This window comes from Panthera uncia, unplaced genomic scaffold, assembly GCF_023721935.1.
Source record: "Panthera uncia isolate 11264 unplaced genomic scaffold, Puncia_PCG_1.0 HiC_scaffold_1700, whole genome shotgun sequence".
NCBI lineage: Eukaryota > Metazoa > Chordata > Mammalia > Carnivora > Felidae > Panthera > Panthera uncia.
In genome coordinates this window covers 1-25,759 of record NW_026058361.1, presented here as the reverse complement: position 1 = coordinate 25,759, position 25,759 = coordinate 1, and the positions used below count along the sequence as shown (strand labels likewise).

Below are 25,759 nucleotides of genomic sequence, written 5' to 3'. Positions count from 1 at the left end.
GCAGCAAAGTGAAGCCATGTTTTCATATATTAGTTCCTCAGCAAAACAACATGTATGGAGAATGATCGGTTTATAAATCAATCTTGTTTATGTTAACTATTTCATAAAATGAGCACACATGATATTTTCTGCTGAAAAATAGTGTCCTTAGCAGCAGAGCAAATGCTGGCTTTCTGGATATTATGATTTAAAACTTTGCTGATAATGGTAGAGCTCAGGAAGAAGGGAAATGCCTAATGGTGTGTTAATGTCAGAAATGAAGGTGTAAAGTGGAGTTCTATTGCCTTTAGCTTCAAACAGGACATTTCCATTTCAATCTCCAAAGTTGTCTTTTTCATGATACAATTTTAACTTCAAATTGATGCAAATTTCCTTTTTATTGCTCACAACATTAATTTATGTGTACATCTAGATTTGGGCTGTGTTGAAAGGTTTAAATTTTGCTTTGGTCAAACTCTTTTCTCAAGTGGAAGACAAACTCTTTATGTAGGACACTCCAACAACTGTCTTTTTTCTTTCTTTCTTTCTTTCTTCTTTCTTTCTTTCTTTCTTTCTTTCTTTCTTTCTTATTTCTTTCTTTTTTTGAAAGAGGGGCCATCTGAGATCATGTTGCTGGGCCAAGACGACCAAAAAACAAGTAATAACCAATTCTTATGGGAGCCCATTTGTGCTTTGTAACAGAATAATAAACATCTAAAATTGCTAGATGCAGCTGAAAGTAATTGAGAGGCTTCTATACACACAATATGCTGCTTGATCTTTGTGACAATCTTATGAGGTAGGCATACATCTTCCCCATATTACAGAGGAGGAAACTGAGGCTCAGGGAGAGGTTCAGCTTGATGGAAAAACTGGCATTTGAATCAGGATCTCCAGAGCAGTGTTACTGAGACATGTTACTCCTTCCATTTCAAACAGTATCATGTGGGAGTGCATCACTAAAAAAAAAAAAAAAAAAAGAGAGAGAAAGAAAGAAAAAAGAAAAGAAAGAAAATCACCTGGCTTTCCTCTGTATAAAGTGCAAAAAACTGGTCATTACCACCAAGGGAATAAATATCACACTTATCTATTCTGTCTTTCCGTTATTCAGCCAAAATGTATTCAAAGTCTGCAGTGAGCAGAGAAAATCATCAGAATCGTGTTTCCTGGTCTGGGTACTAACTTCTTCATGGCCTTATGCCATTCTGACTTTTGTTCTATAAAAGGATAGGCTTTGGGGTTTTACCACTCCCCTCTGTGCCCACAACACCTTCCTGGTCATGGGAACTGTCGGCAATGCTAAGAAACTCTGCTCTGAAAGGCTCAAATGGTCTTATCCTCTCATTGCTCTCCAGCCTCAGCACACTCTCTTCTGAGGAGCCAAGTCATAAAACCATGATTGTTTAGTCCCAGACTGCCCACCACTGTAGGAAACTTTCTTTTTCCCAAGAGAGACTCTGCAGGGAGCCTTTTGTTTCTCCGGCTTTCCCAAGGACATCCAGGGAATTGAAAGTTTTGGAAAGATTCTGTTTTCTCCTTCCTTACTCCCAAGTCTGACTTTTTGTTAGGCCAAGGAAACAGAGCTCTTCGGACACCACAGCATCAGGGATGGTGGTGGAGAGGAGTATTAGGACCCTGGAGGAGCTTAAAAGCCTTCATGGTCCAACAGTTACCCTTTGCAAGTAATGCTGTTGTTCCAGGCTGATTCTCTACTTCTGGGTGGTGCCAATCGAGGAAGGCCTTCCAAAGAATGGCTTCAAACTGCATTATTCTCAAACAGGGTCAGTAGAGGTTTATGGGAAAGGCCAGCCTCTCTATCCTTGTTGCCAGAGCCCTCAACTCATTCCCAAATCATCTTATGTCCTCTTAGAGGTCAAAGGGATGGTTTGTGCATGTGTGTGCGTGTGTGTGTGTGTGTGTGTGTGTGTGACTGGATGAGTGACTTCTCAAAGAAACCCACACTTTTGAAGGGAGAGACATAAGGGAAAAACTCAACGACACAAGGAATAGTAGAAATCAGCCCTTTGCCACACAAACATCTCCACTTGCAAGGTTATTGCACAAAAGGACAGGATGCAACTGACATTTCTTTGAGAACCTTTAGGAATAAAGACATCTCAGGGAAGACCAAGGCTCTTTCTTTTTAAGTAGATATTCCTTAATTCACTTCTGGGAAGAATAAATCATAAACATCAAAGTATGCACCAATTTTTATAATTTCAATAAGGGATACTGATACACTTACTTTCTTTTGGCATCACCTTTTTCCAAAGAATGGTCTGAAAAAAAATAAAGGCTGCAGTTCAAGCTATAATCATTTATTTTTTTTATCCATTTGGGCAAACTGAAAATAAGCGGTGCTACGTTTTCTGCAGCAACATCATCTACTAAGAGACGTAAGAAGTCTATCCATATCTCAGGGAGGTACATCTTCTTGTCTTTTTTTCCATTAATGTTCTATTATTTAGAGATTGGTGTCATAAAACAAACAAAATACAAGAAACATACAAAAGAAGTACTGTTGAAGAGCAACCCTGAACAACTATGAATTATATTGTAAGAAGAGTTGTATATATACGCTGGAGGGTTAGATTCAGTCTTCTCTGCTATTGCTTATCTCTCTGAGCTTATTCTTTAAGCTTAATATATATGAGAAGGTAAACTGTACCTTGGAACTAGCAGAACTTAAGATTATAAATGAGAAAATTCACAGCACACAAACTGTTAGAGCCGTTACTAGCACATAACAAATCTACTACTGTTTATAGTTTTTGAAACTGCACAAGAAAGCTATTAGAAGGCAGGGATGTTGTGTGGGGGCAGGGAGGTGGGTACACACTCTACTGAAGAGAAGAAGCTTTGATCACTATTTTTCTCTTCCTTTTGCGGAGTCCATATTTATAGCCTTTCCTATTTTGTCTCCTCTGTCATTTTTTGCAGTTGTTAGGTAAGCCATTCTGACCTCTCTGGTCAGGGTAAGCCTCTCTGACCCTCTGGTCATAGGTAATGCTCTCTGACCATTTCAGCCCCACCATGGATAACTGAGACATTTCATTGATGCCATTTTGCTTCCTTTATTAATTAACAAACATTTATTAAGCACTTTCATATGTCAGTTATTATCAAAGCAGTATAAATACAAACTACCTAGCCATAATCTAGTCTAAAGGGCTAATACATATATTTTTAAAGTAAGGTCATAATTTAGATTAAGATGCAACATTTTCAACAGAATTTAAAACGGAAAATTGCAGATTTAGTTGTTTCCCAAGTTTTTCTTGAAAAATAGCTTATGTGTGAGAGACAATCTTCACTACACTCCCTGTGATTCAACTCACTCAGAATTTTTTTAAAGATTATGAAGCACCTACTATGTATTATATGCTAAGGCTTTTAGAGGTGAAGATAGGCAAGGTTCACATTTTGATGAAGTTGACATTTTAGTGGTAGATTATTTGATACAGTTAAACTATATAACTTAGGAACCTATAATTGAAATTTAGATTCATCCTTTTAGAAACTTATTGAACACTAATAATAAAAATTTGTAATGTTCTTACATTTATCTCTCTTTTTTGGATACAACAGGATAGCTATCAGTAAAGCATTACTATTGTTTTTTTAAAAAACAGCTCATTTATTAATTATTAGGCAGATAATAATACTAACCCATGAAAACATGTTGAATCCATTGCTGTAGGTTGGGCTTTTACATCCAGATAAAAAGAGCTAAGTGCTGAGTAACACATTACTAAACACTTAAAGATCATCTTTCAGTATGTAATTTCTTGCTGCAAAATTGCAACCTAAACCTAAGATTTAACTTCAAACGCACAAAACTACTTTCAGTTAGACTAAAAATCACTATAAAATAAAATACCCAGTCTAAAGTACTATAAAACATTTTAGTTCCCAAATCAAGAGATTCTCGGATTTACATTTAGTGTAAAGAAACATTTACCAAAAAAAAGTCCCTTTGCAGAGTATTTGGGGCCTAAAGAAACAGAAAAAAAGAACATTGTCACTTTTAGAATCAGCGTTTGTCAGTGGGTTCTACAGAGCCATGAGGAACTAAATACAGACGTGAAAACCCAACTCCAAAGCAATGAGATCTCAGACACAATCAGACCAAATTGCTGTTCCCACCTGGCTAGCATACTTGGGCTGGTATTATTACACACTATTGGTGGATCAGGGACATCTGTTTAAAGACACATGGTAGCATTTGAATTGTATTTCCAGGCTGGAAGAAACCTTGATTCCTCCAGTTAAACTCCTTCATTGTTCAAGTAAAACCGAGATCCAAAGTGAATTATACAAAGTGACATAATTGGTAAGTGGCAGAACTGGCCACCGGAAGTCAGGTTTTCTCAAATTTAACGTACCTGATAGATTTGGCTGGGCATAAAAAAAAATCAGCTGGGGTACTTAAAAATGCAAGTCTCAGTGGCCCCATACCCAGAGATTCTAGTTGGATAGAGCTGGGATGTGCCCAGGATTTATCATTGATGATGATACAGCTGGCCTGAGAATCACATGTGAAGAAATATTATGCAAGTTCTTTAACACTGAACTATTTCCAAAATAAAGTGTTAAAGTGGTTGAGAATTTCAAAGCATAGCTTTGAAGACACTGTTATTTTCCCCACCATTTCCTGGATTTTCATGTGTTTGTGCAAAATGCACAAGCAATAAGAAGTCAAAATCTGTTGACTATCCAGACATAGCATCGATTATCACAATGCGCTCCTATAATGGGTTGGAAATCTTTGATCATTTTTTTCATGTCACAAGATTATCCAGTTAATGTATTTCTAGGGGAATGGAGAGGAATATTTCATTCCAAGAATGAAGTTGAAACTGCAAAATTTTATAACCACTAGACTTTTTTTTAACATAACTAAAATTCTCATTTTTGTTGAGGATTTGCTAGTTAATAATGTATTCCCTTATTCTTTGAATGAATATTTACTGAATATCTACCAGCCAGGTCTTCAGTCAACATCTGTTGCATCACACATGTCTGCAAAATATCTCCCAAAACGGACTTGACAATTAACTGGAAGATGAGCTTCAAAGTTGTGGGAGTCAGGTGAGAACTTCTACTACTTTCCACAGTAGTATGTACGATTACAATAAAATATAAGAAATGCTTCGATATTATGCTATGAACTTCAACCTTTATAAGTATTTTAATGGGCTCTTGAATTAAAGGAAATCTACATGGGTAAAACACAGCAATAGTAGAATCATAGTTCACTGAAATAAAAAATTACTTGCGTAGGTTAAGATTTAGATTAAATCAACAAATTCAATTCTAATGACAGGCTTGTGTTTTACATCGAGTGACATATAGAAGCTTGAATAAATCAGGTCCCAAATTTTAATTAACTGATGAAATGTGACATACTATTGATTTTAACTGAATTGAGGGTATGGGATTACCATCTTTAAATCAAAGAGGACCCCAAAAGATTAGGCTTTTGGGTGTGTCTTAATACACTGTCATTTCAACTTAGTTTGATTTATTTGTTTGTGCTCCATCTTGTTCCAAAAAAGGATTTAAGGCTCTCAATTCAAATTAAGGTTTGCTTTTCAGACTTTTTCAGATGAAATGAAAGTAGTTGGATTTCCATCAACAGATTCTCAGTTGACAGGTTTTGTCCATGGCTTCACTTTATTTTCTGAAGGGCACTACAAAGGATTCCAACTTCACCTACAAATTAAAAAAAAAAAAAAAGCCACACATATCTTAAGAAAATACCCTTTAAATGTCTACAGTGTGCAACATGTTAGAGGATGCGTGGGATGTATGGATATTCTGGGCACCACCCCAACCTTCAAGGAGCTTACAGAATAGTTATGGTGATAGTATTTGGGCAGTTATAGCATAGGGACTTACAAGTTTTAATGTAGTTAGCTTCACCTTTCCATAGAAAGAGTTCGTTTTCTTTCTTTTTCTTTTATAGGGACATCTATACATGCTTGCAAGGATCTAAGCCATGAAACCTAAAAATGTGGTTCACACAAACCTCCTGTGTCAACATCACCTAGGGCCTTATTACAAATACAAACTTCTCAGCCTTACCACAAATTTAGCAAATTTAGTTTGGGGTTATGACTCAGGACTGTTCGTTTTTAACCAGCTCTCCAATGATTCTGATGTACTCATTCTGATTCATGAGAATGCCTGGTTTGAGCAGATAACTCAGCCTAGATTGCTAGACCACTGGACTATGACGGAGTCCACTCCCATTCATGCCATGTTCTCACATGCCAAGAGGCCACAGGAACATAGACATTTCAGAGAAGTGGAAGGAATCTTGGAGATGGACAAGCCTTGCTCTCCTAGATCCTGAGGAAACAAGTATAGAGAGGTGATGGAGTCTTACATAAAGTCACATTGCTCTAAGGACGCTTCAATTCCTAAATCTGTTATTCTGTGATTTAAAAAACTCTCAAAAACAAGAGTTACTCTTGCCTTTCAAAGGTAAATAAGAGAGACAAAAAAAGTTATGGGCTGACCCCTCTGTCTTACATCCCAGCCTCTGGAGCAGTTGGCTGGCCTTTTTCGTGAACAGATCTATTCCAGCTGAGTATCCAAAATGGAGTCTATGGGGCAGGGGTGGGGAATCAACCTTGAACTATTTCAAAATGTCTGGTCACAGGTGGCCATACCTAATGAAGAATGACTATAATGGCCAGGGACAGCTCTACTACTGGATGTGGCCTCAGGCAACATCAGTGGGGTATTAGAGGGATACTTCAAGCCTACCTTCATTTTTGGCCTTTGTTAGCGTTACGTGAGGTAGGAGCCTCCACCTGGTCTAGAATTCCTCTGTTTAGGCTGCTCACCCCTTCAGTAGTTTCATCCATCCATTTGACAACTCTTGAGCACCTAATATACTTTTTTAGGACTAGGGCTAACCCCTAGGGATTTGACGGTGAACCCAACCTTGCCCTCTGCTCATGTCTTGTTGGGGAGTCAGACAAGTAAATAATTACAAAACAATATAGTGGTACATGCTCTGGGAGAGGGATCTGTGTGGATGCCAAGACATAGGAAGGACACCCGGACGAGTCTTCCTACAAGAAGAGATGTCTATGAAAGACTTAAAAGATGAGCTAGAGTTGGGGACTTCTAAATGAGAGCGGGAATAAGAATATTTTAAACATAAAGAACTGCATGAGCAAAGGCCAGAAGCCAGGAGGAAGCGTGGGAACTAAAAGCTGGCCAGTGTCGCTGGAGGGGAGCCTGAAGCACTGGAGAGGGAGTCCAGTGAAGAACAATGTAACACTGTGACATTTTTATGAGCAACTGTTATAATATCGTCATTGTCCTGGAAGGGTAGAAGGCCCACAGATGAGCTAGTAGATGGCTATTAAAATAGTGAGAATCTGTCTTGTAGGGGTTGAAAGCCCAGGCATAGAAATATGCATTGGACCCTTAGAGGAAACAGAGTGGAGAGGCAAAGGAGGAAGAGGAACATGGCAGTGACAAGCCAGGATGTTATGATGGGAGGAGGTAGGGTGGAATCTAGGAAAGTCAAAGAAGAAAAGACACTCAAGGCAACCGTGGCCTTTTTGCCAAGTTTTCCTCATTCAACAAACAAATAGCTTACCTGGAGATACGTTTCTCCCTAATTCAATATTTAATAAATTTCTTATTGTTCCTATGGTGAAGGTAAGAAAATCCAACTCTCTCTTTCTAGTGAACGGAGTGGCCTCTTGAGGTGTAAGTTACTTACTGTTGATGGAGTCAGCCAAAATCTTAAGTTGCTGGGTATTGTCCAAGACCTCAATCCTTTGGGTGTATGGATCATAACGAACTGAGAAGGGCCGTGGGATTGTAGCAGCAAAATTCCTGAAACCAAATCCACAGAGCTCAGTGAAGGGCACCATTTGGGGAAAAATCATTCTAAAAGATTTCCCGGTGGCATTTCACTTCAATCTTACTAGAACCGGGGCTTTAGAAAGCAGACTGAGAAGGGAAATGGAGTTTTAGTGGGATCCTGTTGGGCAGCTTTTGTGTGCTGTGTATGTGCTGAGGTGTATATATAAACACACGTAGGCACATATTTATTTAGTTACCTACCTCCAAAAAGAGAGAGGTAGCTTATGGTAAAAGCACAGAATACATTAAGGCCAAAATTCTTGCCATCAAATAAAACCAAAAGAGTAAATAAATCTAGCCAAAGAATGCTATAGAATAAAAGAAGTTCCGAGATGCTTGACAATCAATGCAGAAAGGGAAGCACCTCTCTCAAGAGTGGAAGAAAACACCATGCTATTAATGAAATTTAACATGGATTGAGTGCCTCCTATGTACCAAGAACTATATGAAATCCCAATTGTTGTATACGCTTTACAACTATCATTCCTAATTTAGTCTTCATGAAAACCTTAGGAGGAAGGTACTATTACTATCCCTATTTTACCGATGAGAAAACTGAGGCTTGGGAAGTTTCAGTGAATACCAAGGTCACACTGGCAATAAATCGTGCAGCTGAGAAGGGACCCAGGTAGTCTGACTTTGGCCTGTGCCCTTCACTGCTTTGCCTTCTTGATGCATTACTCCCGGATCTGGGAAAGTACCAGGAGGGCCTTATGAAGAACTTCAAGCGATGTAATGAACAAGATACTCCAAAAATGGCCTATAGATTGCAACGGCATCACAAATGATACTTCTAAGTTGGCTGCTGGTAAGAGTCAAAGCTGCCATCCCAACAAGACAAACTATAAGGGAAACTAGTGGGTTTTCCAAGTTCGGCAAGAGTGGTAGATTATAGTGGCTGGAAACCCAAGTTCCAGAGCCAGGCCGCCTGGACTCAAATCCTGCCTCTGCTAGTGACAGCCCTTGTGGGCCGCACCTTGGTGTCCTCATTCCTCTATAAAACTGGAACGAGAGCAGTGCTACTTCACAGGGTCGTAGCCAACGCTGTTATAAAATAGAGTAAAGTGCTACATGTGCGATAGCTGTTCTCTTTCATCAGCGACCGGGGACTCAAGAGGAACAAGTGGTTAAGTATGTCTCTCCACCTCTATTTCTCTGAAGAGAGCTTTCTCAGCCCTGCTGGTGACATGATGCATAGAGTGCATATCTGTGATGTGGCCTGCTCTGCACCTCGTCCCTCTTACATAGTTTACCTCATCTTTGCTCTGGGCAATCTGCCTCCACACCACTAGAAATGCTTCAGTTAGGCAGTCAGTCTTGGGGCCATCCCTCCTCTAGCCAGAGAACAGTGCCTGATACATAGTGAGTGAGAGAAAGAGAGACAGACAGACAGACAGACAGAGAGAATGGGCACGTGACCACACTCGGCATTGTTTCTTTCTGCCTAGAGCTTGACTCTTGACGCTGAAAATGGTCAAAGTTGATTTCTCTTAGCTGGGATGCTCTGAGGACATCACTTCCTTCTCTGAACGCTGTTCTTCAGCATTCCCTTTGACCCCGAGTCACCTCTCAACAGAATGGAGTTTTTGTGGGTGCCCCCTCTGGGCGGAGGGCACTGACAAAATGGGTGGGATTTCAAAGGCCTGAGAAACCCAGGTTCTGGCAAGCTCTTCCTGCTGGTCTGGAGCAGATCACTTCTTGGGTTAGAAACTCACCACCAGAAGGGACCCATTTAAATGTGACCCTGGTTTGACAGAATGGTTATGAGTACTGGTTCTGAGCCCCACACCTGAATCCAAACCCTGGGTCAGTCCCTTACTAGCTGTATGACCCTGGGTGAGTTACTAACCACCTCTGTGCTTCTAACCCCCACCCTCAAACTTTGTAGTTTTATTTGAAGCTTGAATAAATTAATACATGAAAAGCACTTAGAACAGTGTTTGGTACATAATAGATATTAGACATCTAACCTGCTTATTATTATTATTATTATTATTATTATTATCATTATTATCACCCAAGTGGGGTAATACACTATCCACTGAAATCCATAACTCGCAAAAGGTCCCAAAAATGGCAGAGTATAGCCTTTAGGGGCTATGGGAAGGCTAGGCTCCCAGGGAGGGGTGGAGATTTAAGAAATAACTAGAAAGGAGTAACAGAAAAAACCTGAAGGCCCTGGAGAGATCAGGAGGAAGGAAGTCATCTTAGGCCAAACCATGTGGACCCGGGAGCCAACGTTTTACCATCTATCATCTAAGTTCAACGCAGTGGAAGCTGCACACTCAGCTTCATAGGGTCCCAGAAACTTCTGTATCCATGTCTATCACCCCTCACTCATCAGATATAAAACAAGAGGTGGTAACAAACACTGAGTATCAGGATAGCCACGTCCAGGGAGGCCTCTGCCCAGCCTGTCTCCTGCTGGGAGGAGAGACACTCAAGCAGATTATAGACAGGGCGGTCAGCTCAGAAGGCTGAGCCTGAGTCTTGCTACATTTCCATCACCGTCAGCCTCTTGCTGAATTGCCTCTGAGACAGATGCATTTGCCTCTTACTTATTGCATATTCACTATGTATCAGGCACTGTTCTAGAGCTGGGGGAGAGAACAGGAAAACAGAAAGGACAAAAATTTCTATGGAAATGGAGCTTAAATCATTTTGTGTATTAAACATTAGCAAGTGGTAAGCAGAAAAACAAACTGCAGAAAGGGGTAAGGATGTGAGGTGGGGCTGGGTAGGGATTTAAAAAAAATTTTTTTAATGTTTATTTATTTTTGAGAGAGAGAGAGACAGAGAGAGAGAGAGAGAGCACAAGCAGGGGAGGGGCAGAGAGAGAAGGAGACACAGAATCTGAAGCAGGCTCCAGACTCCGAGCTGTCAGCACAGAGCCCAACGCAGGGCTTGAACTCACAAACCATGAGATCATGACCTGAGTTCAAATCAGAGATTTAACCATCTGAGCCACCCAGGTGCCCCTGTGTGGGAATTTTAAATAAGTTTGTCACGGGGTGCCTGGGTGGCTCCATCAGTTGAATGTCTGACTCTTGATTTTGGCTCAGATCCCACAACTCTGGGATCAAGCCTGCTTAAGATTTTCTCTCTCTCTCTCTGTCTCTCTCTGCCGCTCTCCTCCACTTGCACACCTTCTCTCTCAAACAAACAAACGAACAAACAAACAAACAAGCAAACAAAGTAAATTGGTTAGAGAAAGACACACAGAGAAGGTTAAAAGATCAAAAGTCAAAGGGTCAAAAAGGTCAAAAAGACTTGAAGGGGTTGAGCAAGTGAATGATGCAGGTGTTGGGAGAATAAAGTGAACAAGGGATTCCCCCAGGTTAGAAGATTTCTGGAATGATTTGTTGGGGGCCTTCTGCGGCTACTATGTACACAGAAGAGTTCAGTACCTGGACTTGGTGGCTACATTCAAGCAAGGATCCAGTGGCAGAGTTTCTGCAGGGGTCAGCATATCCAGACAATTAGCTGTGAAATGGGGTCCCACTAAGGAACCTCTCCAAAACGGAGAGTGAAAGGGACAAAGGTGGGGAGACTCCGTCTGCTGCACACTGTTGTTGTAAGCACTGGAATCCACTCTTCTGGCCAACCACCCACAGATCAGCGGCACCAGACAAATCAGGAGGCCCCAAGAGCCGCTGACCCACCTTAGTCACCACCTCACCTCACTTTCTCCTTGGCATCATTAAAACTCTCAGCCACGTAATAGAGGGGCTGGAACTCCGTGACAGTGTACTCCTGGACGGCTGTCTTCTCCAGCTCCAGGGGGAGGAGCTTCGGCTCGCCCGACAAGCAGTACTGCGGGCCCCGAGTGGAAAATTTTCACAGTTAAATCAGGGTCAGGCTGTCTGTATACCTTCTGTCATCTCGCCCTGATTCCTTCCACACCCCAGCCCAAATGCAGTGAACTGAGTTATTTTGCATATAGAAGATCCTACCCTTCAAAGCCCATCTAAAATCTGTAGTCAAGGTAGAAAGGAGGAATTCACACTAGCCATTTTCATGTGAGATGATCAATAGAGGATATGAGAGCCAACCACATTTTTTGGCATGTATTTCCATACATCTGTGTGCACAATTCAGCCTTGGGATCGGGAGGCCCCTCTGTCCTGGAGACCCGTGTGCTTGCAGTTCAAGTTTACATCTAATACCCAAAGTCATGAACAAATCATAGCTGCTAAGGTACCAATCACTTGAGGATACAAGAGGAGCGCCTTAATCATGTGCCCTGAAGAAATCATGTATCCACAGGAGAACTGCAGAGAAGTGTTTGACAGCCATCCAGGTCAATACGTAGCTGGAGAGTCTGAAATACTATGGACCACTTCTCATCAGAGCTCCAGCCTGTCTGGTATCAGACACAGTGTAGATACTATAAAGGTATATACTGCCTTCTCTACTATATGCATTTATTTATTCCAAAATGTTTATTGGATGACTTCTGTGTGGATGGCAGTGTACAAGATGGATAAAGATCCTGGACCTCCTGGGGTTTACATACCAATGTAAACACAGGTGTACACTTGAGGATTAACCCCTGGGTTGAATCTCAAAATGGATATAAGTGGAGTCTTACCTGTAATTCACCAAAGGATGACAGGAGCCCAGCACCATATGCCTTTATGGAGTCTCCTTGTTTGCAGAGGCCAAACTCCACAGTAAACCAATAAATCTGGAATGGAAAGTCAAGTTGAGAGCACACCCCAAGGAGGGGAAAAGCAGCAAATGCCCCAGGGCTAAAGACAGGACTTCCCAGGTGGGAGTTTGTGCAGGTCTCTTCTCTGAATCACCATGACCTGGGGTCGCTTCTCTGTGTCCTATGTCCCACCCTATCCAGTCACTGGCTGAATCAAGAGTTGGCTGAATGCAAGATGTGTTGGGAAGCAGTGAGGGAGTACTGAGGAAGCCCAAAGAAGATACCCCCAACAGTAAGTCTATTGGACAGGAACTCCTCAACCCCTTTCGCTTTCTTCTCTGTGGCATGACTGCAGTGAGATGTTCCCTTTAGTTGGTCAGACTTGCCAACAATCCCATCAGTCATGGGAGGTAGGAGATCAGTAGTGATAAAATCATTGAGGGGGTATCCCATCATTGTGCTAAAACTTGGGGGGGGGCGGTTTCTGATGTACCGCCAACCACTGCACCTATCCTCTCCAAATAGCCAAGCCCAACATGTCCTAGATGCCTGGCCTGGGAAAGATGGTCCTGGAATTCTGGCATAACCCTACTGACCAGGGCCAAGAGGAACCCAGGTCCCAGTTAGCTGCTGGAGACAGTCATGGTCTTGGAGAATTAAGGGTGGGTTACTAGTTAAGTCAGTTTATTACCCTAGAGAATAAACTACTAAACTGATATAGCTTAATGATAAATTTGCATTCATTCGTGTTCTAATATCCTTACAAAGCTTTCTTTTTCATCTTCCAGGCTGAGAAAGTTATAAGAAATGTGACTCAGAGGCTGGGGAGGGATGCACTCAAGTTGGAAAGAAGTCTGTAGGAAGAAAACCCCCTGCTGTACAGAGTCATGGATTCCATGCTTCAATGGATGAGTGTTATCACATTCACTGGGGAGGGAGAAGTGCTTGACAAGAAGAGGAAAGCCCACCCCCACTTCCACCTCCTATCTAATAAAGGAAAGATCCTCACGCTGGCTCCAGTGCAAAGGTAGAGAGTAAATATTTCCTCTTCAAAGCCATGAATCCAAGCTATTTCCCCCCACACACTTTATGCCCAAAGGTTCTCAAGTGCTGTCATTACAGCCTATTTGTGTTTAAGATTCTTTGTTTAAAATCACATGTAAATATTTGCATGCTGCTGATTTCAAAATCAAACCACTAAGGAAAAATCAAAATGTGAAATTTCATTTGTGTTCATGTAAGTCAGCACATTCTGATATTTCCCCCAATTGGCGTGGGAGGATCAAAGCTTTGAAGATCTGAGGGCTATAGTCTATAGTATTCCCACTACCTGCCAGGGAGAGAGGGGACTTACCGTGGCCAGTTTCTCAATGTACTCATCAGGTGCACCCAGAGAGGCAAGGCCAATTTCCTGTAATTATAGAGAAACAGAGTCACTGGCATGGCTGGGGTCTGCCTATCTTCAACCTTCACCCTGAGCTCCAACCTCGTACTTGACCACAGGAAGGTGACGGCTGACAACATGCCTTCACAACGGCTCAGATAGACCCTGATTATTCTTTCAAGTCTTCCCTAGGCACACATCATACAATCACAGACCTCAAGAGCAGGGAAACCTTACTTCATCACTTGGCCCTTTGTATTTACTTTACAAATAAGAAAACTGAGGCACAGAGAAGGGAGGTGATCTACTCAAATTCACACAGTAAGTTGTGTATGAAGCTTCATTCCTTGATTCCAGCTCAGTGATTATCCCCCCATAGCTCAAGTGGAACATGTATGGAATACAAGAGGAGTGTCTTAGTCATGTACCCTGAAGATACCACAGGAGAACTGCAGAGAAGTGCTTGACAGCCACCCAGGTAAATACATAGCTGGAGAGTCTGAAATGCTATGGACCACTTCTCATCAGAGCTCCAGCCTGTCTTGTATCAGACAGTGTAGATACTATAAAGGTATATGCTGCCTTCTCTACTATATGCATTTATTTATTCCAAAATGTTTATTGAATGCCTTCTGTGTGGATGGCAGTGTACAAGATCTGGACCTCCTGGTGTTTACATTGAAGTGGAAAGTAAGTCCTCCTTTTAGATCCAAAAAGAATGTGCTCAGGGAACTTTCAAAATGACACCCTGCCTTGGGACTATCCAGGCATAGGTTGGAGCATGTGACACTGATGGCCCAGTAGCATCCATCTATCAACTCAAGTAATTGTTCACTCCTCTGGTAATGGCATATGGAGGATTGTCACTTAGCCTCTGACTGGGCAGAATAGCTTCTGGTAGTGAGAATAAAAAGTTCCTATGTTCTAAGGAAGAAACTGATTTTTCTTTGGCCATAAGAACAAAACCCAGTTTTAAAGCTGTCCAAAGCAATCAATGACAACTTGACAGCAGGAACGATTTTTCTGAAGGTCAGCTGGTCAACAATAGCCTCAATCCAATGGTGACACTTGTGAATTAAAGTTTAGCTAATCCTCAAACACTTCCATTTACAAAAGTCCAACAATCTTTGAACACCACAGCTCCCAAAACCCCACATAAAAGCAATAGTTTTCTTTGTTTAGAGAGATTGTGTCTTACAAGTGCAGTTCTCCCTTACCTAGCAGGCGGTTAATTCAGCTTTTTTGTTTGTTTGTTTGTTTGTTTGTTTCAGGTATTAAGTGATCGCCTCTTCAATCCACAATAGAAATATTTATTTCTTCCAGCTGAGGGAAAACTTAATGAAATTTACACACAATCCCAATACACACAAACCCATAATTCACATTTGCTGCAGTATGTGATCTCGAGTTTATCTTTATTCCAGTTGATCTTTATTCTTCCCTGTGAGGAAGAAGATTGGCAGGCAAAGCTTTGTATTGGTTCACATTTGTGGAGACTGAGGCACACAGGTCACATTGCTGGTTAGAGTCAGGGTGGGACATGTGGGTGCATCACTCAATTCTCCCCAACCAGTTTATCCTCTCAGTGCCCTGAAGCTATTACTAGGATCCTGTCACTCATCTAGAAAGCTCACTACAGTGATAGATGAATCAAGGCCTAGACTACAGCTTTTATTATAATGGCAAGACATTTGGCACTTTATTTATTTATTTATTTAGTTAGTTTTGCCAACTATGAGTTGGGCTACTAGCATTGGATTATTAGCAAATATTATCTTATCTAATTAAAGCATATACAAAAATGGCTGCCTGGAAGTGACAAGTCCCTAGAGGAGGGGAAAGGTACCAGGAGAACTTGGAAGAAGGTAAGGTTACTTCTCTGTGAGGATCAGGCAAGATTTCATGGACAAAAAGACCCTTAAGCTAAACCTGGTAGGATGAATGAGATTAGCAAATTCAACAGCACATATATAATTCCAAGGATGAGGGATTTATCAACCCCATGCTGGGGTCCCTGAAAGGGTATTTAGCCATCTCCATGAGACCATATGCCCATCTCTAGTGGGATCACAGAACTGTGTCTGCTTTCCACCCTTGCAGAGGACACAAGGACCCCTCCATATGTTCAATTCATTGAGCAATCCAGATCTCATTCTATAATTAAAAGGCCAAAAAGATTCACTCCTCACCTGGGAAAACTGGGCAAAGCTGCGATCTGAAAACAAGGGCACATGTCCCAGGAGCTCATGGCAGATGTCACTGAAAGACACAAAAGACAGAGCTTGGAAGTGAGGAAGGTTATAAGTCAAGCCAGATGCATTCTTTCTACATGAGAAATAGGCAGGTAGAAAGGAGGTAAGCCATTCAGGTTTATGACCTCACTCCCAAGCATTAGTGGCATGCAAAGCTTGGCATCAAATGAGGCAAGATACAAGAGAAAAGGAAGAAGGGAAAAGAAAAGTAAGGAGCAAATCAGGGAACAAACGCCAGAGGGCCTTAGATATATCCTCAGTGGGGTACAGAACAGAAGAGCCAATATTCCCATGGACCTCCTCCCATACACCTGAGTGAGCTGTAGGTCACAAACACTTCCCGTCCCAAGTCTTCATCTTGGTAGTGACATCATGGGCAAATGCAATGTGTTCAGTTATTCCCCATGAGAAATAAAAGTTAAATTTAAAAAATAGTGCTGTTCTTTGCTTATTTATTCAAGAGAGGGGCAAAAGTCATTCAGAGGAGAAAATTTACATTTATTTAACACTTAATGTGCCAGGCCCATTAGAAATAGGTCTTTTCGGATTTGTAGTTATAAACTTTGTGGACAGGCAAAAAATATTTTGGGTGTCCTATTAAAAAACATTTTTTTTTTACTTCATTTTTGAGAGAGACGGAGACAGAGACAGAGCATGAGCAGGGGAGGGGCAAAGAGAAAAGGAGACACAGAATTCAACGCAGGCTCCAGGCTCCGAGCTGTCAGCACAGAGCCCAACACGGGGCTTGAACCCACCAACTGTGAGATCATGCCCTGAGCCAAAGTCAGACACTAAACTGACTGAGCCACCCAGGTGCCCCAGGTGTCCTACTTTTTGTATAAATTGCATACATTCTATTTGATTTGATTAAGAAGATGGCTAACTGTCAAAGTAAGGTCATTCTCCACCTCCATACAAACACATCTAGACATAGAAAGATCAGAATCATCCAGATGTGTATTCAGGAGGTGCTGAGATCACCTGGCCACCACTTGCTCCTGTTCACATTTGGAGCTTCATAGCTCTGATTCCTACAATCCCTTTGGAGGTTGACTGTGACCTCTTATTCCCACAGCCAGAGAAGATCTGAATATGTGATTCATAAGATGCCCAAATCTCCAATCAGTAAGGTCTATCTGGACAGAGAAAATCCCCAGAAAAGATGAATCTCTCTCTTTGTACTACCATCAATCAATCCAGAAAACTAGTCCTGTGGATCAGCCCACGATGAACCCAAACCTCAGTCCTGGAGCAGGGATCAATGGCACTCACGGTGGCTGGATACTGGTAGCAGGAGGAGAATACTCACGGTTCAGGCGTGTACATGGGCTTGGACCCATGTCTGATGTATTGAGTGCAGTGGAAGACTCGGAAGGCCAGGCCACCCAAGAAATCCCGAGAGGAAAGCAGGCCAGCCACAGGTCGGAGGCGGAATCCAGTGCAAGCTGGGAAGCAAAAGAGAAAGAAAACTCAACGCCCATCACGGCAGAGGCAGAGGAGCCTGAAAAGCTTTAGGCAAGGGAGCAGTAGACCCAACTGTCTAGGAGAATAGACGCCGATGCCAAGTAGACTTGGCTTCACAGCTCTGTCCCTACGCTTTGTAGCTGGGCGATTTGCATCAAGTAACTTCATTTCTCTGAGCCTCATTTCCTCATCTGTAAAATGTAGATAGATGTTTACTAGCTTTATTCCAAGAATCAAATGAGCTAGTAAATATAAAGTCCTTAGCACATTGGAGACATTTAATAAATTTAGCTTTCATTCTTGTTTATTAGGATGAAACACTTATTCCCTATTTCTCATGTCTCTAGAGTTGAAAGGGACTTTTCACTCCACTTCCAGAAGGGAAAAGGATGAAAGGAATACTTCCAGCTTCTTTACTGCCCTTCACACATACACCCCCCCAAAGAGCAAGGACTTGTCTGATTGGAGCCTTTGGGAAGAGAAAACGAATGCTCCCTGTGTGACCTCTTTGGTCCTTTCTCGCCTGTCTGCTCACAGAGGTGCACATTCTGGTCTGCTCTTGGCCATGCAATGGAATATACACTTGACCATGAATTGGTAGATAAGTTTACATAATTCAGAGGTGAAATATTAGGAAGTTCATTTTGTTTGTACATCCACACCGCATTCTCTAAGTAGCTTTTATCAGTAATAAAGTTGACATTTTGATCCTCTCTCTGGTTCCAATTATCTGTCTCCCAATTTGTTTCAAACTTGGAAGGAGAATAATAATCAGTGATGATGGTGATGATGATGATGATGACGACGACGATGATGATGGTAATGATAGCTAGCACCATATACTACCCGCCATACTGTTCTAAGCACTTTATATCTACTAACTAATCCTCCTAATAACCCTACGAGGTAGATACTTGTATTATTCCCACTTTACAGATGGGAAAGCTGAGACACAGAGAAGTTTAATTTCTTGTCCAAGGTTACATCTACAGTCAGTCTGGCTCCAAAGTCTGTTCTCTGAATGACTTCTCTGTAACTCCCCAGCTGCTAGTGTTACCACTTTATTATCTCACTATTGGTCATGGCAAAATGGATATTTAGCCAGAGCATGCCTTTAGGACCTGCTGTCCATCTGCCTATGTTCCTTGGACCTGCAGGCTGAAATTCACTCTGCTTGGCCTCTCATTTCCCTCTTCAACTGGCAAGTAGAGACCCTCTAGATAGAAGGGACCCAAAGCTCATCTAGCTCATCCCCAGTCTATCCCAGCTGCCACTTCCTTCCCTGCCACATAATTTCCCTGGCTCCTTGCCCCAGAGCTGGCCATACCATTTCCACACAGCTCAGAGCCATAGAAACTTCTTCATTTCTGTAAACCTGTGGTCTGTCCTCCTACTTTCTCTCATTCTACCTGCCACATACTAGGTGTTCAGTATGCGTTAGCTGGTGGGTCTTATCTTGGTTTTGCCAAATTAATGTCTCCAGGCAGAAAGGAAAATACTTACCTCACTTGGAAATGATGTGCAGAGGCCAGGCATCCCAATAATGTTTTCCCCCCAAGAGTTACTCAGATTCCAATTCAGCCCAAATTCACTGAGCACCCCCTGTATATGTAGCACCATGCTGGGTGTTTTTACTTACTACATCTTTTTTCATTCCCACAATTTCCCTACGAGACGGTCTCTATTTGACAGGTGAGCAAACTGAGGCAGGTTCCCCCAACTAGATGGGGTCAAAGCAAGATTCCTACTAGTCAGAGGCATGGACTTAGAGCTCAGGGCTCTTGGTACTGCCACAAATAACACATTTCGTACACAAAGCACACTGCAGCCATCTATAACCCAGCGGGAACTGCAAGGAGAACCCTGCCTGGGCACCTGGGACTTTAAGAATGGAAAAAAAAAGGTTTTCAGGGACAGGGATACGGCAAAACCCACACACGATGCCTTGTCTTGGATGAGAGTGGATTAACAGTGGAAGCTGGTGGTGAGGCAGAGCCAAGCAGTGAGATTTGTTTTTCCGACCATCAACCTGCCTGCATCACCACACATACCCTGGTACTAGCCGTGATTTACTTTCTTCCCTTTCCCTTCCCTCCTTCTCCCCCCACTTTTGTCCCTGAAGTAGACTTACTCTGCAGAAATTGAGAAACCTCTTCCAGCTGGGGAATGTTATCTTCGCGGAAGCCACAGTACTTTTCCAGAAGCGGGAAGATGTGATTGTGCTCATAGCAAGCATGAGTTTTATACAAGGACTTCAGGGTCCTGAACACCGTCCCCCAGGTTTTCTTTTCTTCCTCTGTGTATTCCACTCGAGGGATGGGCTGCCCACTGGAATATAGGCATGAAAGATTTGTCTCCAGAAAGGCAGGTGTAAAGTAGAGGAAGAAGGAGCATTAGCAGAGGGAGGGAGGTCCAGAACCTGTGAACTGTCACAGACTACAGGGGGTTTCTTAAGTTATTCGAAAGAAGAAAGTTCCACTTCTTGATATAGGAAACATTCATGCAATTTGGCTAAGCCACGATACAAGCTGTCAACTCACCAACCACACCAGAGATTTGTTCTCACTTTGGAAAATCACTTGGCCTTTCTGCTCTTCTCTCTCTCCAATTGTTTACCCAGAGTGGAAATTCACTTAACTGCAAGGGCCCAGCGGGTAACATAAATGGGCAAAGTAGTGGGTATGGACAGTGGAGGGTGGCAGCCAAGACAACTGAAAGACACATCCTCTTTCTAAACAAAGACATCCAAGTTCAAGTAAAGCAATATCGTGTTTTGCATTATGTCAACTAATGCAATTATATCTGCGGTCTAAAGTGGATTTAATATATGGACTGTGAGCCTGAGACCCTTGTTTAGTGGGCATGCACTTGCTAGATTTGATATTTCTTTTTTTTAATTTTTTTAATGTTTTATTTATTTTTGAGAGAGAGAGACAGACAGAGCATGAGTGGGGGAGGGGCAGAGAGACAGACAGACAGACAGACAGAATCTGAAACAAGCTCCAGGCTCTGAGCTGTCAGCACAGAGTCCGACATGAGGCTCAAACTCATGAACCGTGAGATTATGAGCTGAGCCGAAGCTGGACACTTAACAGACTGAGCCACTCAGGTGCCCCTAGATTTGATATTTCTGACCTTAGGTATTTAAACCCATGCCAGGTATAAGATCTGCTTTTGTAGCATCTTCTGTTATGACATAACAGAGCTACAGGGAGCTGGTTAAAATACATATGTTGGACCCTGTCCCATAGATCCTGAATCTGTGGGGGAGGAGAAAGCCCAGGCATCTGGACTGCAATAAGCTTCCAGGGGATACACTATAGTTTGAGAGTCAGTAGTTCAAAAGGTTCTTTTGAAAAACATCTAAGAATGAGCTGTGTTCTCAAGAGTAAAAACAAATGAAAATCAAACAGAGCCTGACTTTTAAAAATCTAACGACTGTTCTTTGCACTACAGACCTGTTTCCTAACAGGGTACACAGTGTCTAGGACGAGGCAGAACTTTTTGCTTAAGAATCTGGATCATTCTCAGGCTGGATCATCCTCAGGCTCCAAACTAGGTTTCTCCTGCCCTTTCAAAGCTGTAGCTCATCCAAGGCCATTAAAGTAAAGTCAGTGTTATGTTCCACAGAAAGGTGGGCAGAGATTAGGGCAGATTTTTGCTGATGCATTGGAAGCAACACAAACTCAGAAGACCCTATAATGGCCAGCAGGGTTTGTGAAAAGAAAACATCAGGCAAGCCCCTGCCTGAGGATGCACCATTATTTCCGGGCTAAGTGCTGATGGAGGGAAAAAGCAGGCTTCGAACATGGACAGAGAAGGGTTCACTACTTGGCTCTACAAGTTCCTAGCTGAATAACTGCTCGGGCAATTTAGTAAACCTCTCTAAATCTAGTCCGTGCCGCTGGTACATAGGCTGATAAGTAACTATTTGGGAGGTATAGAGGAGAATTAGGTGAAACACTATGTACAAAGTACCAAATATTGGTGCTGACAAATAATAATACCACTGGGTAATGGATAATTATCATAACTGAGTCTTATTTAAAATAAAGGTGATTTGCTATTTGGTAATACAATTTTAAGAGATAGTAACAGGGGTGCCTGGGTGGCTCAGTCGGTTAAGCGTCCAACTTTGGCTCAGGTCATGATCTCATGGTCCATGAGTTCGAGCCCCGTGTCGGGCTCTGTGCTGACAGCTCAGAGCCTGGAGCCTATTTCAGATTCTGTGTCTCCCTCTCTCTCTGCCCCTCCCCTGTTCATGCTCTGTCTCTCTCTGTCTCAAAAATAAATAAACGCTAAAAAAATTTTTTTAATAAAAAGATAGTAACATCCTGGGTACCATGATGTCCCTTTGGTTAATAGTTACCTTTCCAGGGTGTGCCATGTCCCTTCCCCATTCTTCCAGTAAAGCAGCCTCCTCCCCTCCCAGCCTCAGGTTCAGGTGGGAGGAGACTCCACCACTCTTACCTGGGCATGTGACCAGGCCTGGCTATTTAGAGCATCTCATTTCCCTGGTCATAGACAGTGGCTGAGAGACGGGCCCATGTTCTAATCAGAGCCAATGAGACTCACAGAGAAAACTTTTGTGGAACCTGTTGGAAGGAGATAGAACCTCTAATTGTGTTGAGGTGTCAGCCTGGTTGGTGCTGGGCCCACCTCCAAGAGAGACGTCAGCCTGGTTGGTGCTGGGCCCACCTCCAAGAGAGACGCCACTGATGGCCAGAGAGCAGGGCCAATGCAGAGGACTCCAGAGTCAGAGAGGGGGGGGGGGGGGGGGAGGGACAGAAGCGTGTGGCAACTTGAGCAAGTTATTGCCACTTTCTGAGCCATATATATATTCAACATAAGGACAGTCAAATCCATCTTGTAATGTTGTAATAAGAATCAAATAAGTCATCTCTGAAGTGCTGTCTGGATGTAGTAAACATTTCAGAATATATTTTCTCTCTCTGTCTCATACGTACACACTAACTTCCATGGTTTACTTAGAAAGTAAACACAGCACATTTTATTCCATCTTCCACTTCCATCAAGAGACCTGAGGTTTCATAAGATCCTTGATCTTTGAAGAAATTGTCAATTATTCTCATCAAGTCATGGTCTCATTAAGTAAACTAAACTAAGACATTTTAGGTAGAGTGTCCATTTAGTTTGAAATAAGGAAGAGATACCTAGTTAAGCCAATTAGGATCCTTCTTCAAAAAAGTGTTTTAAGTAGACGACGTTGTTTCTGAATTATTTCACCAACCAAATACGGCATTCAAGATACTCCAGCACCTGGCATAGCCTTCCCTCTCCTTGGAGTCTTATTTTACACCAGATCTTCCCACATAGGTAATTATTACAAGAAAAATAATTTGGTGCCTCAGAACTGCAACTGCCATTTTTCAGCGCCTCTTCAATCTGATGTTTTAAGACTTTCATTAAATGTTCTTGGGCAGGAGAGTCGGAGCACCACACGGCAGATGGGCAGAGAAGAGGTCATTAGTTAGCAGTGGTGGGGGTTAGTTGCTTCTTTACTCTCTATAGGAATTGACTCTGGCCCCCAATATTCACATCTCAAAACAAAAGCCCTGTAGCTAAACGGGCCACCCTCTCTCCTTCACTACTCCCATTCTCTTTGGCTGTAAACTCCAGCTCAATCTTTAATTCTCAGCCTAAACTTTACTTCCTGCTGACCTAGTTGCCCAATCTACATTCCAACTCCTAATTATACGGCCTCGGGACAGCCAAGTTTTAACTTTGGGAACACCTATCTCGTTTACTGTTACTTTTGTCACTGCCTTCCTGTATTCCCCAGAGGGCATGGGCTCTGGGGGTCTTGCTCTTGGGGTGGGCCCTGGAACTTAGTAGATACATTCTGTCATGTGATCAATATCCTGTGGTTCCATGACTCATAACGCAGGAGCTTGGGCCTCATTCCCCATGCGGAAAGTGCCAGAGATCTGAACGTGGGGGCTATTGGTATGGAGGGTGGCAGAAACCAAGGAAGAGGGCCAAAGTTGAGTCTGAAAGACATTACAAGCTCTGGGGTGAGATGAACAGGCCAGGGAGAACTGGGAACAAACCTCAGAAAGGAGGGAGGGAAATCAGTAGAGAGTAGAATACATTTGATTCTCTTTATATTGGTAGTTGTGCTACATAAGGTCACCATGAGCTCTGAGCTGGACTCTGAACGCAGAACCACTGGTCCAGAAGAAAATATAGCACTAGGGTCCCATGAGCTCTCGTCACATTTTCATCAACTGATAACACCTAACTTCGTTTTGTGTGGGCTTCTGTATAAAGAAATCTTATTTAATATATACGGCTGATTCATTAACGTTGATCTCGACAGCACTATAACTCCTGCCTGAACAAAGCTTATCTAACACACGCATTTTCTCCATAAACACATTACAGCCTTCTCACACTTAGGAACCCTAGACGGCACTTTACCACTGTGCTGGGGGGAGGGGGGCATTTTAAACAGGAAAATGATCAACAAAAAAATGCAAAAATTCGGCAACCGGGTCTCTAATCTAAATAGACTTCAATAAGAATAGTTGTTTATAGTATAGAAGCTGAAATAAGAAGGCAGCGTCACCTTGTTCAGTCTGAGACCTCGTGCATCAGGCAACTCCAATCTTCCCCCACTCCGTGCATGTCTGGGAATGATTGCAAAAGTGCCACAAGAATTGAATTGGAGGTCTCAAATAAATGAAGCAAGTAATCCTCGAATAATGAAAATCCACTGTGCCAGATACTGAGCTAAGAGACCATTTCAAAGAAGAAAGGGATGGTAAACAGGGTCAAAAGTTTAAAAGAGAGGAGCTAAAATGAGTTCTGAAATAGGCTTTGAATTTGAGAACAAGTTCAGCCCTACTAGCCACATGACCTTGGCCACATCACTTAACCATCTGAGATTCATTTGTAAAAATGGGGAAATTGACTAGAAGATCTCTAACGATTCTCAGAGAGCCAGGCATCCATGGATGGTTTTCAATAATCAATTTAACTTACTTGATAAACATGGAGAATGGTGAGGCATTCAATCCATTCCAGGCTTCTCCATTAGGTTTCACATTTTTATTTATTTTTTTTTAAATGTTTACTTATGTTTGAGAGAGAGAAAGCGTGAGCAGGAGAGGGACAGACAGAGGGAGGTGGACGGAGAATCTGAAGCGGGCTCTGCGCTGACAGCAGACGTGGCCAGATGTGGTGCTTGAACTCACAAACTGTGAGATTATGACCTGAGCTGATGTCAGACGTTTAACTGACTGAGCCACCCAGGTGGCCCAGGTTTAACATTTTTATGGAAAGGAGGTTAGGGGATCAGTTTCTCTCCTCAAATCGCAAGAGCCAGGCAGTAAGTGAATGTCCTTCCTAAGCAGCTCCTGGATTATATGGAGAAGTGTGGTCTCTTGACGCTGAGAATCCTGGCGCTCAGGGAAGTGGGTAAGAATGACTTTGGAGTTAGAGAAATCTGAATTCAAAAGGGGATGATGCCACCTACTAGTTATATTATGACCTTGGTAGGTTACTTAACTGTATTGAGCATTACTTTTCCCATCTGAAAACCAGGGAATTATTATTAAGACTAAATAAGATAATGAAATAATGTAAGCAAAGCATTTAGCAAAGCCCCAGACAGAGCAAGGAGATCATAAATTTAAGTTATTATTATTGGCTACCTGAAAAAGGCTCCTGTCTGTACCCGATTTGATGGTGTTCACCTGACCATGTTAGGGCAAAGGCAAAGTGGGGAGAGGTTGCCATGTTCTGTGGTTCCTGTTTGTCACAAGCCAAGGCCCCAAACCCAAATGGGCCTAGGTTTAACCAAAATCAGGTTTAACCAAAGTTCTGGATCTTTCCACTGCCGGGAGTCATTCAGAGAAGGGAATTGTCTTATTTTCTCCGGAGGTCTTTCCATCTGGACGGTAACTTTGTATTCAGTCAACAGAGCCCTATTATTTTCATCGCCCTCAGAATCTATCAAAGCTGTTAAAGTACCATCCCTCAGGGTTCTGGTCAACTTTTAAAAAATTTTTATTTATTTATTTAGAGAGAGAATGAGATGGGCGGGTGGGGGGGGGGTGCGGAGAGAGAATGAGACAGAGAGAGAGAGAGAGAGAGAGAGAGAGAGAGAGAGAG

General features: G+C 42.4%; 1 protein-coding gene and 1 long non-coding RNA gene across 2 annotated transcripts; one reads left to right on the top strand and one right to left on the bottom strand.

Moving 5' to 3' along the window:
- The first annotated feature begins 4,980 nt into the window (after nucleotides 1-4,980).
- Nucleotides 4,981-13,681, top strand: LOC125917323 (uncharacterized). Its single transcript, XR_007456153.1, has 3 exons — nucleotides 4,981-5,070; nucleotides 12,725-12,815; nucleotides 13,312-13,681. It is a non-coding gene; the product is annotated as an uncharacterized LOC125917323 (long non-coding RNA).
- On the bottom strand, nucleotides 5,344-25,318 carry LOC125917322 (phenylalanine-4-hydroxylase). Its single transcript, XM_049623560.1, has 9 exons — nucleotides 24,629-25,318; nucleotides 19,755-19,951; nucleotides 17,469-17,604; nucleotides 16,097-16,166; nucleotides 13,878-13,934; nucleotides 12,464-12,559; nucleotides 11,552-11,685; nucleotides 7,727-7,842; nucleotides 5,344-5,694 (listed from the first exon to the last, which is right to left on the bottom strand). The coding sequence occupies exons 1-9, from the start codon at nucleotides 24,637-24,639 to the stop codon at nucleotides 5,651-5,653; spliced, it is 861 nt and encodes a 286-aa protein (XP_049479517.1). The 5' UTR covers nucleotides 24,640-25,318; the 3' UTR covers nucleotides 5,344-5,650.
- Between the last annotated feature and the right edge of the window lie 441 nt (nucleotides 25,319-25,759).